Raw genomic sequence first — 13,669 nt, forward strand, 5'->3', positions numbered from 1 at the left:
GGTAGATAATGCCGGAGCCCTGCTCGCGGGTATTTATAACGTGTTGGCAGCGCCAGCTCTGAATCGGCTTTGGGTAGAACGACTGAGGGTGCGACTGGGATTTTTAGCTGAAATGTGTAGTGACCTGCTGGCCCCAGCGAGCTGTGAGGAGCGTCTGCCTTACAGAGCTGGGAGGTGGGGGTGCAGCTGGAGGGCTGTGCCCCTGGCATCTCCATCAGCTCCGTGTGTATAAATCCTCCTGTACTGAGGCAGGTGAGGAAATTTTTAGACATACATTAGTGAAGGAAATGCTGTTACACTGTGGTAGAGCTAGAGGCATGTTTGAAGCTATAGACTGTAGCCAAAAGGCATGTGGTAAACTTTAACTTCAAGCGTATTATGTTCTCAAGGTGTAACTGCTGCCCGTCCGTGGCAGGCACAGTGATTACCGATCAGAGACGGCACTGGCTCTGCAGCTACGTGTGGAATATGTGTGTAACGCGCCCTTGTTTTCCCGTGTAGGATCACTGCCATTATCAGGGATACGTGGAGGGGACCCTGGATTCCGTGGTTGCTGTCAGCACGTGCTCGGGGCTCAGGTAGCACGGCTCCTCTTTTGTGTCCCTGCTGTCACGCGCGGCCCGCGGCTCGCTGAACCTGAAACAAAATCCTTGCTCTGTTTTTAACTACTGTTCAGCCAGGCAGGGATTCATTGGCCGGGGCCAAGCTGCAATAGCATATGCCTTTGTGCAGTCTTTCTGTGGTTAGTAAATATTTGAAATACCATTAAATAAGTTGCAATTTGTTGTCAGGGTACAGTAAGTTGTTCTTTGACGCTAGTTTTGGCTTATTTTTCTAATTTGGGTAGGTGGTCACTACAAAGAACTGTACATCGTGCAAGAATGGAAAGTCAAACGCTAGTCTGCAAATTTTACAAAATTGACCCTAAAGCTTGTGCACTTCAAATTTGATGGGAAATTTTTTCTGCTTTAGGCTAATTTCCATATATTTTGGGACTTTGATTTTTTGCAGTGCCATGTCAGACACCAGAGTGGCAATAGTAACTGGACTAAAGCATTTCTGCTTAAGGCCTGTGACTTGATTTCTTGGGCATTGCAAACTCTTACAAAAACATATAATTTGATGTATTTGTGAAGGCCCAGTGAAAGGCTGCTTTCAGGCTTGAAGTGAAGCATGCTGGTTTGCAAGGACTGAGATATAGACGTGCCTTTAGTTATCAAAGAATAATTGTTCCTTTGTTTTACTGTAAAAATCTGCGTAACTATCCTCTGTGCTTAATGCAAGAATTTCTCACACGCTACCACATTCTAGGGGTTTGGTGACAATAGGGAACATCACCTATGGAATTGAGCCCATGGATTCCTCTTCTGGCTCTAAACACATTCTATATCGACTGGATAATGTGAAGAGAGAGTCCGCGACGTGTGGGGTGACCATGGAAGACCACGAAAGGGAACATACAGAGGAAAATCACCATCCCAGTATGACTCAGCTGCTGCGGGTAAGTGCTCCACTGTTCTCTCCACAGCCCCTAGAACGCGTTTTGTGAGTGTTCGGCTGAGGATATGGAAGCAGCTTATCAGATTTCCTGGGGCTTAACACATACCGAAAGGCTTCTGATTCAGAGGGCTTTCCACACTGCTGAAAAACTCAGTTGCTTCCACAAAGCAGTTGCAATTTTCTTCTGCTTCTGCTCAAAGCAGTGGGAGTCGAGTGGCGATTATTCATGGGCAGAGCTTTTTGGGGGCTTTTAAGGGCAGGAACACTATGCTCGTTGGAGACACTCATTAACAAAGCGTCACATCAGAAGCCAGGGGAATACTGTGTTGTTTATTCCATTGTCCTGACCATCAGAATAACAGTTTGGGGTGAAGGTCCCCCTCGTCCTTTAAGGGCTGGCTATACAGCAACAAGATTGCAGTAAAAGCAGGAAAATGAAGAACGTTGTGTTTCGTGTCAAGGTTGTTGGCATTTGCTTCGTAGTGTCTTTCTGCTCCTGTGTAAAAGCGCGTGCTGTCTTTGCAAAGAAACCCCTGTGAGAAGTAAAAATGTCGCTTTTGAAACACAGAAAATCTTTGTGCAGATAAATTTTAGTGTAAAACACCAAGAAATTGTCATTGTGTTGGATTACACTTCTTGGTTTTGGCTTGTTTTTGTCATGGCACGGAGTGCTTTGGGTGTGTGTCTCAAACCATTGGTTGTATCAACCGAAATATGACAATGTTGTGGGTTTTTTTGTTTACGCTTGAATTAATAAATTTGAAGTTGTCTAAAACTTTTTTTCCGTAGAGAAAGAGGGCGGTCCTACATCAGACAAGATATGTGGAGCTGTTCATAGTTGTGGATAAAGAGAAGGTAGAGATTGTGTGTCGCGTTCCCTTCCTTCTCCCCAGGAGATGGCTCGGAAGGCCCTCAGCCTTCATTGCTCCCAAATGGATTGTTGAAAGACACTGACGCTTTAGCCAAGGTTATACAAATAGGCTAAACTAAAACTGAACAAACATGTTCTATGCCATACTCTTCAGGGAAGAGTAAGCTGTCAGACGTGGAGAGTTTCTATCAGCAAGGGAACTAAAAATGTAAGGAGACCACGCGGCAAAAGCTGCCTTTGCTGTTTTCTCTTGAATATTGAGCTGTTGAGCAATAGCAGTGAAGATGCTGCTGCCTTGATTGACGTCATCTTGACAGGAGATTTGGAGCCAGGCAAAAATGTTTTTCATGTTACTAGTCTTAAAATGTTTTGCTTTTTTTTTCTACGTCTTGTCTTTATCTCTTCATGATTAAGTTTTTGTCTCGCAGTTTGAAGATTTTGGGAAGAGTGAAACAGAAGTGAGAGAACACATGGTGCAACTGGCAAACTTCCTGGACAGCGTAAGTGGGAGCGATGCTGCGCGCGGAGCCCTGCGGCTGGGTTTGCTCCTGTGAACTTCCACTTTGGAGTCTGTTCTGTTACCACTCTGAGAAAGAAATAAAGGTTTTTATCAAGCCAGGAGCTAACCCCGTTCCCTGGGCCGTCGTGTTGATGAGGTTGTGCTGAAGGAGTGCCAGAGGAGCAGGGGCTGCACAGCGATGGCCGTATCTATTGACAGGGGCTTTGGTGAATGCATCACTATGAAAGCTTTTCCACCTCTAAATTAATCTGCAATCATCATACTTGAGAATTAATTAGGGAACTCTTCCCAGCTGCGCTACATCCAGTGAGTGACAGGGCAGATTGTTGCAATTATTGCAATTCATGTGTGTGTGTAAAGGTTAGAGAAAAACCACGTCTTTCAGCTTGACTATTTGAGATGATGCTGTTTGTCAGGCTTGAGACTCCTTTTTATTTCTGTTTTGAATTTTCTTTTAGTATGGCCAATGTGGCATTTAAGCTTTGATCCTTTAGCTAACGAAAGTCTAAATCACGGGGTAAATGCATTCTGGTGACTTGAATTGTGTACTAACTTAAAAAAAGAACAAACCCAAGCAGAAAAAGTAGATTCTTGCAATAAGTTACGTAACGCCAGACCACTTGTTCTTGTCTGGGGGCCTTCAGAAATATTTCTCCTTTTTTTTTTTTTTCTTCCCCAGATGTACATCATGTTGAACATCCGCATTGTGCTGGTTGGTCTAGAGATTTGGAAGTATGAAAACTTAATTAGCACAGACGGAGGTGCTGGGGATGTGCTGGCAAATTTTGTACAGTGGCGAGAGAAGAATCTTGTTTTGCGCCGGAGGCATGACAGCGCCCAGTTTGTTCTGTGAGTTAAAGTTCTTTCCCTTTGGCTCTTAAGAAGCTTATTCTATTCCTGTCTGCTCAGCCGCACTGTACCATCAAAGGTAGCTGCTGTATTTCAGTCTGCAGTGGTTTATGCACTTGTGAAAACATTCCAAGTCAACTTAAGCACTTTTAAGGTTTCTGTGGTGCTTGAATTCAGTGTCCTCTCTGACAGCTATATTGCTAAATAACCATTTTTTTTCTTGTCCCACGTGTCCTGCAATGTTATATGGTGTATTGTATAAAGCTTCCGTTCAGGTAATCCTTGGCCCGCTTGTACACTGGTTGGACTTGTAATCTAGGGCTTTTTCCCCTTGAAAATGAGCATAAACCTGGTGCAGAGCGTTTTAACGGAGAAAAAGTTGTTTCTGCAGTTGGTATCCAGAAGCTGGCTCCGTGGTTTGAGCTTTGACACGTGACGTTAATCTCTCTGCCCCTCCTGCCTTGAACTAGCACAGGGCTTCCTGAGCTGCCGTCTCTGCCCCGCTTCCAGGACGCGTGTCCCCGTGCACTTCCCGCTCCCGCAGATAGCGCAGGCCTTAGGAAGTCACTGCCCAGAGCACGAGAAAGGGCAGAGGTGAGAGCACGGCTTCGCACGGGGCAAGGGCCCAGCCCGCCCTTCTGCAAAGCAGGAGCTGGAACCCCTTCTCATCACTCAGGTGATGAGGGTGAAATGGCTGAAAAAATACTCATTTTAAAAATTCTATTATATGAAGTAAAATGCGGTGCATTGTGCTGTTGCACTTAAGCTTTAAGAACTGTGTAGAAAGAAAATCAGAGAGTAATGAGAAGGAAGTTGACAAGGAAAGAAATCTAGGGAGTCTGGCAATGGTACAAAGGCAGCTAACAGCCAATTAAAACAAATGACTGTAAGGGTGGACCGTTTCGCTCTTTATATTTAGAGGGAAGATGTGGAAGAGACTGACTTTCTCTGCAAACTCTTGTCTTAATTTAAAAGAATGAAAGAGCCATGAACAGAAAGACAAAGCTGAGCTGGTACATTCATACCCACAGTGCTCCTTTGTTAGTGTTGGAAAGCGGGGACCGCGGTGTTGTGTGTCCCCCGAGCAGAAGCGGTGTGTCGGGTGGCTGTGGGGCTGGCTGTCAGCGGCAGCGTGGGTCTGTACCTCGGGATGATTGCCTCTCCTTTCTCTCCCCGGGACTGCAGGAAGAAGGGCTTTGGTGGCACAGCTGGAATGGCCTATGTGGGAACAGTGTGCTCCAAGAGCCACGCAGGAGGCATTAACGTGGTGAGATATCCTCAGTGATACTGTGAATGCGATCAAGATGTGAGTTTTGTGCTCTACAGGTCTTCCTGCAGGTGCACAGTCTTTAGTAACAAGGCTGAAGTGGCTTAGTGGGGGCTTTTATGTGTCCCCAACCATTTCTGGCACTTCCACGATGTCTGGATCACAACTTTTCTGTAATCTTCTGCACCCTCTGCGCAGCCTCCGCCCTCCGCAGCGTGCAGCACTCATGACAAAGGGACAGGATTTCTGTGCTGACATCTTAAGCGCCCCTGCCTTAGCGGTGTGGGGAGCTGTGGGTGTTTTCAAATCTGTCCTCTGGTGTCTGCTTGACCCACACAGTCCTGCGCTCCCGGAGCAGTGCCGGTCGACTGCCCTCTTTATGTGAAATCACAAGAGCGTTAACGAACTGAGTTGCTGATCTCAGATAACCAGCAATCCCAGCACTTGTTTTCCTGGATCAGTGACAGAAGTTCTGGAATTGGAGTTTGCATATTTAAGGAGATTTGGGCTGGTGTGGAGAACTCTTGTTTTTGTGTTAATGTTGCAGCTGCACTGGAAAGCAGAGGTTGTTAGGTAGTGTTCCAAATATCTAAGGGCTTTTATTGCCAAGCAAATGACATGCGCGTGGTTGGAAGGCAGGCACAGTTGGTCTGGGAGTCCTGTTAATGGGGAGACAGAACGACAGAAGTGTCTTTTTGGCACATAAGTAAACACTGACTTTCTCAATAGAAGCTGTCCGTTAATTTTCTTCTGTTTTGCTCTTGTGCAGTTCGGAAGAATCAGTATACAGATGTTTGCATCGATTATGGCTCATGAACTGGGGCATAACCTGGGGATGAACCACGATGATGAACGCGTCTGTCACTGCGGAGCAAGCAGTTGCATTATGAGCTCTGGAGCATCGTAAGTAACTGAGAAAAGGGAAGGCATTTTCTGAGTGTCAAAACTCCCCACCCATGCCCTTAGTTTCTGCAGGCTGCTTTCTTCTTCAAAGTACTCTTGCAAGGAGTCGTGTGACGCTTACAACTCGTAGGGAAAACAAATGTTACCCTCGTTCTGCAAACGGAGGGAAAGCTGCTGGGTTGGCCTAGCGTAAAGATATGCTTATGTTCTCTGTTCCAGAGGATCGAGGAACTTCAGCAGCTGCAGTGCGGAAGACTTTGAGAAGCTAACTCTTAACAAAGGTGGGAGCTGCCTGCTCAACGTTCCCAAGCCCGATGAAACCTATAGTGTCCCATACTGCGGGAACAGGCTGGTAGATGCCGGGGAGGAATGTGACTGTGGTTCACCAAAGGTTAGTGGCCGGTGTGTTTCCCAAATGCTGCCAGGGGAGCCTTGCGTGCCCCTTGCTGGGCATCGCGGGCATTGTGCGTGGCGGGGGTTGCAATCTCTTGACATTCATAACACTTACGTTTTCAGGAATGTGAAAGTGATCCTTGCTGTGAACCAGGTACTTGCAGACTCCGATCCGGTGCTGAATGTGCTTACGGTGACTGCTGCAAAAACTGCCGGGTAAGAGACTCGGATGTATTATTTGGAACTGTTCTGCAGTGGCTCAGAAAAGGAGAGCATTGGCGTAGCCAGTGCGTCCGTGAGAGAGAATTGTCATGCACGTACACCGAGGGCTTCAGATCAACGCCCTTGTTTTTGGACACAATTGTGGGTCGGGTGCAGTGTTTGTCTCTGCTGTAAGGTTTCTATTTGCTGACGCAGTTTCCCCCTTCTCTCTCTTTAGCTCCTTCCTGGAGGAACCGAGTGTCGGGCGAGCAACAACGAGTGTGACCTTCCAGAGTACTGCAACGGCACCTCCCAGTTCTGCCAGCCCGACTTCACCGTTCAGAACGGTCACCCCTGCCACAACGAGGAAGCCTACTGTTACAATGGCGTTTGCCAGTACTACGATGCGCAGTGTCAGGATATCTTTGGCTCAAGTAAGGAAGAGCTACAATTTTCCTAGGAGATGTAGTTAAAAGAATATGCTAAGTTCACTTAAAATATATTTACTTGTTTTCGTGTAACAAAGACCAGGTGGCTTTGGCAAAGGATTCGAAACAGTGGTGTTGATGGCTAAGCCTTCACACATTCTTTGTTACTGCTGTACGTGCTGGTGATTCAAGTAGTAATTTTCTTGTGCTACAGTGGGGCTTCTGGTGTACAGGGCTGTAAAGAAGCCATGAAGAAATACCAAATGGTATAATTGAGTCAATGTTAAGTGACTTTTTCTCTCTCTCTTTTTAAACTTGGAACCTTGCAGTGCAGACATTTTCACCTCTTTTTTGTTTTGACCTTTTCTTAAGCTCCCTGTCCTGCATGGAGAACACCAGGTGTAGCAGGGTAACTGGGCTGGGTAAAGGAGACACGATAGTGTGAGATGTTCCTGTCCCTGTTTAACTCGGTTCCTCTGTCTGGGGGTGGGCTGTCGTTTGCAGAAGCCAAAGCAGCGCCCAACATTTGTTTTGCTGAAGTGAATTCCAAGGGTGACAGATTTGGCAACTGTGGTTTCCATGGCCATGACTACAAGAAATGTTCCAGCTGGTGAGTTGAGCCCAGTGCATCAAAAAGTTCCTGAATGTGTCATTGAGAAGCCTTATTTGGGTGCTGTAGTGTTAGTTTGGGGTGTTCTAGGCGGTGCACTGGGGAGAGACATGTTATGCCGTGGTCTAACCTTATTGCCATGCATGCATTGTTCTGAAACCACGGTGAGATGACTTAGAAAAGGCGTGTTTTATCCTAATGTCTGAAGCTGTTATTAGCACTGAGCTCAAAGCCCCCACACTTACGCAGTGGTAAGTTTTGTTGACTTTAGTTTTAGACCCTCTACCTTTAACTCTTGCACATAATACTTGAAATGAGTTTGAATGCTGGGGCGATTCCTCCATAGCTGGGTTTGAAGCATTCAGGCTCGTGCCGCGGTTCCCCGTGCGTGCAGTTCTGTGCCTCAGGGGGTCGGTGTGTCACACGTTCGGACGCGGGGCTGCGGCACGGAGAGTGTGTTCCACATCTCCATCATTGATTGTTCGTATCCTAAGGTGTTCACATACAGAAATACGAGCGGCAAACTGTCGTGTTTTCTTTGGTGTAAAGATCCCAGCAGCTTGCAGAAAGAAGGGATAAATCCATACTTTGCAGCACTGAAATGAGGCCCAGCTCAATTTCGTTTGGCGAGTTGCCTCAATTTTATTTTCAAGTAGCGTCTTCCAGTAGAAAGAAAAGATCACATCAAATGTGTGATAGGTTTTTTTTCTCGGAATAAATTCAACTGTCAGTACAGTATTCATATGTTGGTGTTGTAGGAATGCCATGTGTGGGAAGCTGCAATGTGAAAACGTGAAAACGATGCCTGTGTTTGGGATTAAGCCTGCTATTATCCAGACTCCCATTACAGGCACCACGTGCTGGGGTGTGGATTTCCAGCTAGGCTCTGATGTCCCGGACCCAGGAATGGTGAATGAAGGCACCAAATGTGATACTGGAAAGGTAATTGACAATTAAAAAGTGATTTCTTAAAGTAGTAATTTGGGGGTTTCATGCTGCACGGTTTCGTGAATATTTACGGGATTAATTTTTTTTGGTGCCTGTAGTTAATGCAAAACTGAGCGAGTCCGTTGGTTCCCCACGCTGCCTAGTACTGCGCTGCACGTGCAGAAGAAACCTAATGAGCCTTTCATTTATAGATGAAGCAAAAGAAATTAAGTAAGTCAGGAGCCAGAGTCTTAGCTCCGTCAATGAGCAGGAAGAGCTCACACAAGTGCCTTTAAGACAACTTTCAATTAAAATCCAACTAAACTGAAAAGCCTAGAAGCTTAGCCCCAGCGGAGGAATGTGCATTCCACATACTCTTACAGTGCACAATTTAATTGCCGTTCCAAAAGACCTGCGGTGACAGTTCAGGCCGCACACCGAGCAGCCTTTTGTGGTTCTGTGGAGCCGGGGTTTGTCACGTCAGGGTTTGCTCTGGGTTTGTGTCAGAGCAGAGAGCGGCCGCAGAGCCCTGTGCCGGGGAGAGAAGGGCTCGCTCGGTGAAATGCCGTCTCGCTCCATTTGTGTGCATCTCTCCATCCCCCAGATCTGCAGGCACTTCCAGTGCGTGAGTGCCTCCGTGCTCAACTACAACTGCGACGTGGAGCGGCAGTGCCACGGGCACGGGGTGAGTGCGGCCACAGCCTCTGCTCCTGCCGGTACTCGCGTGCAGCAGCGCCCAGTCTGTGAGGTTTGGTCTCACCGGCAGTATTCCTACACGAGGTCCGCTGCCTTCTTTGTTACGAGGACACGAGATTTTTCAAGCCAATGACTGTGACTTTTTTAATCCGAAGTCCCAGTTTGAGCCACACACGCTGTAATTGTGCGTGACCAGTACTGTCTATATACTAGTCGTCTTTGCACCTAGGAAGTCTTTTGCCCTTCTCTATTTAAGGCTGTAAATAATGTGGAATAATGGTAGATGTGGTGATTAAAAAAAATTCTGAGGGGTTCTTGAGAATGGGTTTTGCTATAAAAGGCTGCTTTTTGGTACTGTCAGTGCTGCCTTTAACAGCAAAAATTGAACTAAAGTTATCTAAGTTGAGAAAGTTTTAAAATAGTGGATAGTAACTTAATTTTTCTGTTTGTTTAACTGTAAAACTCCCTAGAAAGTGTCTCTGGGCAAGAAAGTCTATAACAGTATCAAAAAAGTCTTTGACAAAAACTCTTAAGATGGTATTTTTTTGCCAGGCAAGAAGAATTCCCAATTCCAGAATTACTAATGTAATTTGAAACTCTGCATCTCTCAAAAAAAATAAAAAAGGGGAAAAAAAAAAAAAAAAGCCCTGCTTTTTAAGCCGTTGGGAGAGCTAATCTTTGGAAGCTCATCCTGAACAGCGCTGCGCTCCTCAGTCATGTGAAGTCTTGAGACGCCTGGCCAAGGACTGTTTAGAATTGACATGGGAGTTGCCGGTTAAAGTTCTCCAGGCGGAGGGATAGGGAGGGACGGAACAGTCGGGCATGGCTACTGCACGCCGCTTTTAAACGCGTGGAAAGCGGTTACTAAATAGCCCTGTCTGTGGTGTTTGTGCTGTTCAATCCAGGTGTGCAATAACAACAGGAACTGTCACTGTGAAGCAGGCTGGGCCCCTCCTCACTGCGACACCAAGGGCTACGGAGGAAGTCTGGACAGTGGCCCCCCGTATAACGGCAAGTAGTCATAGGGCAGCCCCAGGGCTGGGGTTCTGTCCTGCTCGGGGGCTGCTGGGCTGAGCGCCCGGTGCCCGGCTGCTCTGAAGCAGGGCACTTCTGGTGGCTGGCTCTCCCCCAGGTTTCGTTGGCAAACGCGTCCAGTTCAGGGCTTGGGCTCCAGCTGGTGCGCTTCCCTCTTTGGGGAAGCAGCGGGGCTGGTTTAATGGCCTTCAGGTGATTTCTGTCACCTCGGACCAAGATCCTCTTTGGACTTCTCTGTATCCAAGCTGGGAATTGAAGCCCTTTCCATTCCTAGATGAAAATTAAACATGAAATTTGGCTGAGGATATTCAAAGCCATGGATGTGAACCTGCGTCTCCGCGGGGACATGCCGCTTCTAGCAGCGTGGGCAGAGCTGAGGAGCTGCCCTGCTCCGTGTCTGCGGGCGGTGGCATGTGACCTGCGGCGCCGTCACGATGAGCGTCTGGCGAGGTGGGCTAGGGCAGCGCATGTTCACAAGTCGCTGTTTTATTAGCGTTTATTTTTTGAGTGCAGACAGCGTGCTTCCTTTGGTGGTAAATGCAAACGTAGTCCCTGCCCCAAACAACTCAGGGTATGGAAGAGGGGCACGCGGTAAAGAAACAGGGAGAGAGGGAGGTTTGTGACACTATACTGTTTGCAGACGTTCGGTTTGGGGGTTTTGTGGAGGGAAAAGATGGGTTGGGGGGGGAATTTTGTGGGGATTTTTGTGTAGTTGTTTCCCCAGGAAAGGTACTAGGTCAGTGTTTGCCATGGCAAGATGAGGTACTGCGTACCTGGAAGATCTGTGGATCTCTGTGGGAATGTGAGGAGTGGGAACGTGCTGCCTGGGGCAGCGAGCACCGTTCGTGCACGTGAGAAGGCAGACTGAAAGAGGCTGTGAAGCTTAACTCTTCTCGCCAGCAGCGTGAAGATGAAATAGGGAGGCAAATCCAAGCCATAATTTGGAGGAAACTTGTGCAAAGCCTGGGTGGGCTCTATAAGGATGGGATGTAGTCCCTTCTCTGAGCTGCAAGAATGATCATGGAGACTGTTTTCTGTACGACGGTGTGGGCTTGGGGGAGGCTGGACACTCCGTTGGTGCAGCAGACTGGAGAATCACGGTGGAGCGTGGACAGATGCCTCAAATCATCAGACAAAAAAGGGAAAGGATTTTTTTGTACAGCCTGCAGTGGAGAGATTTCCTGCGTATAAAAATGTAGAGATTGTTAAGAACCCGAGTTCTTTGCCTACAGCAAACAGTGGCAGAAGAGGAAGATTTAGGATCGGACCAAAGGGCAGAAGCTCTGTTTTCGTCTCTCTCAGTTGAGCTCATATGATCTTCATGGTAATGTAGTGGAAGAAAAATTAGGTATTGATCTAGTAATTCAATATGCTGCTATAGCCCAGGGTGTCACAGCACGCACCGTTCTTTCAACTTTGACCAGACGATCCCTGTGAAAAGATAATCAGAAAATAGTATATTTGGGCATATATCGTGCAGACTTACTAGATTCTTTAGGGTTTTTTTCCTATGAAAAATAGAAAACAGTTGTGGAACAAGTCCTACCAAATAGTCACTGCTGGAATGAGTCAAGTGGTGGTGATGCCATGTAATCCTTTTTTTCTTCTTCATCGCTTTGTCCCCATCAGACAAAGACACCTCGCTGAGAAATGGGCTGCTGGTGTTTTTTTTCCTGATCCTCCCGCTCCTTATAGCTGCTGCTCTGGCATTTGTAAAAAGAGACCGGCTGAAGCGATGCTACAGAAGATTAATGTCACGCTGCCATTCGTAAGTAGTGTCTCCTTTTTACCTCCTCCTCTGCCCTTTTGAAGCAGGCCAGAGACGTCTGTTTGCAGAAGCCAATGCCCAAGTACGGAGGCGTGTTCCAGTCCCAGGCAAAGGCCCCTGCATCTAAAGGCCCCTTTGCCCCAGGCAATGACAGGAAAGATAAATTCATCTTAGATTAGGGGAGCAGAGAACTTTCTTTTTACCATTATGTTTGTCGTCCTGCATTGGTGATGGGTTTTTTAGTTTTGAGTCCCATCTTTGATATAAAGAGGCAAAATGAAGCTGCCCCAGTCCTAAAGAGGAAAAGGGTTCTGTTGTTTCTTAGACACGTGGCAAGCGCCATCTTCCTGACATCTGGTATGTGCTAGGACAGTGTAAATCCATCGAGCGGGTTTGGGGTGCGTAGTCGCTCTGGCCAGGTGACGTGCTCACAGTCCGTACCAACTGCGTTCCAGGTCACTGCAGCCACCACCTCCTAGAACAGAAATGGAACCGAGAGACTACCCCCCCAGAGGCTTTTCCCACGGCATGCCTTACGCTCCCAGAGGTGTTCCCACGGTAGGAACGAGCCGCTTCTCGTTACTTTATTTGCGGTCTGTAACAGATGAAGGCAGTTTATGTAATTTTCGCCTTAATAAAAGCGTCAAAGTTACTGTATTTTTTCATTTCTGTAAATTGCGTTTTCTCTTTGCTAAGAGGCAAAGAGAAGAATTATTTCCTAAGGGGTGTGGGGGGAGAACTTCTCCGTTTCCGACTCTCTAAGCGTTTTTACGGGCTGTGCTTGGCTTGGCAAGCAGTTTCCCTGCTTTGCTACCCCTTGCCCTCACACGGGACCCCCGGCCCCTCGCGGGGAGGGGAGCAGCCCTTGCCCACTCCCCAGCCCCGCTCCCTTGCAGCCCCGTTACCCCTCTGCATGCGATAACTGGCCAACGCGCACTTGCAGAACAAGTCAGACGCTTGCCGTGACCAGCCTTTCTGTTTTTTTCCAAAATACGGTACTTCTCAGACGGCTGTTGCTTCTTTCTGCTGAGTTTCTCAGCAGGAAAGAGCAACTCTGTCATTTCCAGGTTTGTTTGCAAGTGGTCTTAAATGTCACTTAACTAAGGAAACAAATATTTCGATTCCCTAAGTGCAAGTTTGTGAACGTTCTTGTTATGTTTTCTTTCTAGGATATGGAACCAAACGCTTTTCCTGCTCCGTCGTACCCAGTTAGCCGGCATCCTCAGCAGGCTTACCACCAGTCGTACTACCCGGCTCCGCAGTACCAGGCGTCGCAGCCACAGAAGCTGCCGACGAGGTTGGTCGAGTCATTGCAAATAACTATTGGCGGTTGCGCTGCTGTGCATGGATCTGGGCAGGCGTTGGGGTGTTTCATCACGGACTGTAGGCAAGCAGGGCTGGCGCGTTACTGGAAGGCGCTTCTCCTTCATTTCACGCTGTGGAACTGAAGTGCTGTTACCCCGAGCATTCATTTTACACGCTGCCAGGGCTACATCTTGATTAACAGGTTTCAGAGTGCTTTTCTGGGGCCAGATTAGCTCTGCACACTGGTGAATAAAATGCTTCTCAAAACAGGCGATTTAAAAAGAAATTACTCAAAAAATCTGTCATTTTGCTGATTCGTGAACGTTCTTGCCAAGCACAGGATCGTTTCTCATTAACTGTGAACAGAAAGTTTTCCTCTATTTTTCATTTTACTTT

The 13,669-nt window shown here is 47.3% G+C and overlaps 1 protein-coding gene across 1 annotated transcript in view; it reads left to right on the forward strand.

Annotated features, from left to right (window-relative positions):
- ADAM9 (ADAM metallopeptidase domain 9) overlaps window positions 1-13,669 on the forward strand; it is a 30,308-nt gene that overhangs the window by 14,043 nt on the left and 2,596 nt on the right. Inside the window, exons 5-21 of the mRNA XM_063358534.1 lie at window positions 502-578; window positions 1,312-1,501; window positions 2,290-2,355; window positions 2,800-2,871; window positions 3,571-3,740; window positions 4,926-5,007; window positions 5,777-5,910; window positions 6,130-6,301; window positions 6,427-6,519; window positions 6,743-6,938; window positions 7,437-7,542; window positions 8,301-8,484; window positions 9,074-9,154; window positions 10,071-10,176; window positions 11,830-11,968; window positions 12,424-12,526; window positions 13,138-13,265. Coding sequence (XP_063214604.1) covers window positions 502-578; window positions 1,312-1,501; window positions 2,290-2,355; window positions 2,800-2,871; window positions 3,571-3,740; window positions 4,926-5,007; window positions 5,777-5,910; window positions 6,130-6,301; window positions 6,427-6,519; window positions 6,743-6,938; window positions 7,437-7,542; window positions 8,301-8,484; window positions 9,074-9,154; window positions 10,071-10,176; window positions 11,830-11,968; window positions 12,424-12,526; window positions 13,138-13,265 — 2,099 coding nt within the window. The remainder of the gene's footprint in view (window positions 1-501; window positions 579-1,311; window positions 1,502-2,289; window positions 2,356-2,799; window positions 2,872-3,570; window positions 3,741-4,925; window positions 5,008-5,776; window positions 5,911-6,129; window positions 6,302-6,426; window positions 6,520-6,742; window positions 6,939-7,436; window positions 7,543-8,300; window positions 8,485-9,073; window positions 9,155-10,070; window positions 10,177-11,829; window positions 11,969-12,423; window positions 12,527-13,137; window positions 13,266-13,669) is intronic.

The sequence above is a fragment of the Chroicocephalus ridibundus genome, chromosome 23, assembly GCF_963924245.1.
Source record: "Chroicocephalus ridibundus chromosome 23, bChrRid1.1, whole genome shotgun sequence".
In the NCBI taxonomy this organism is placed as follows: Eukaryota; Metazoa; Chordata; class Aves; order Charadriiformes; family Laridae; genus Chroicocephalus; species Chroicocephalus ridibundus.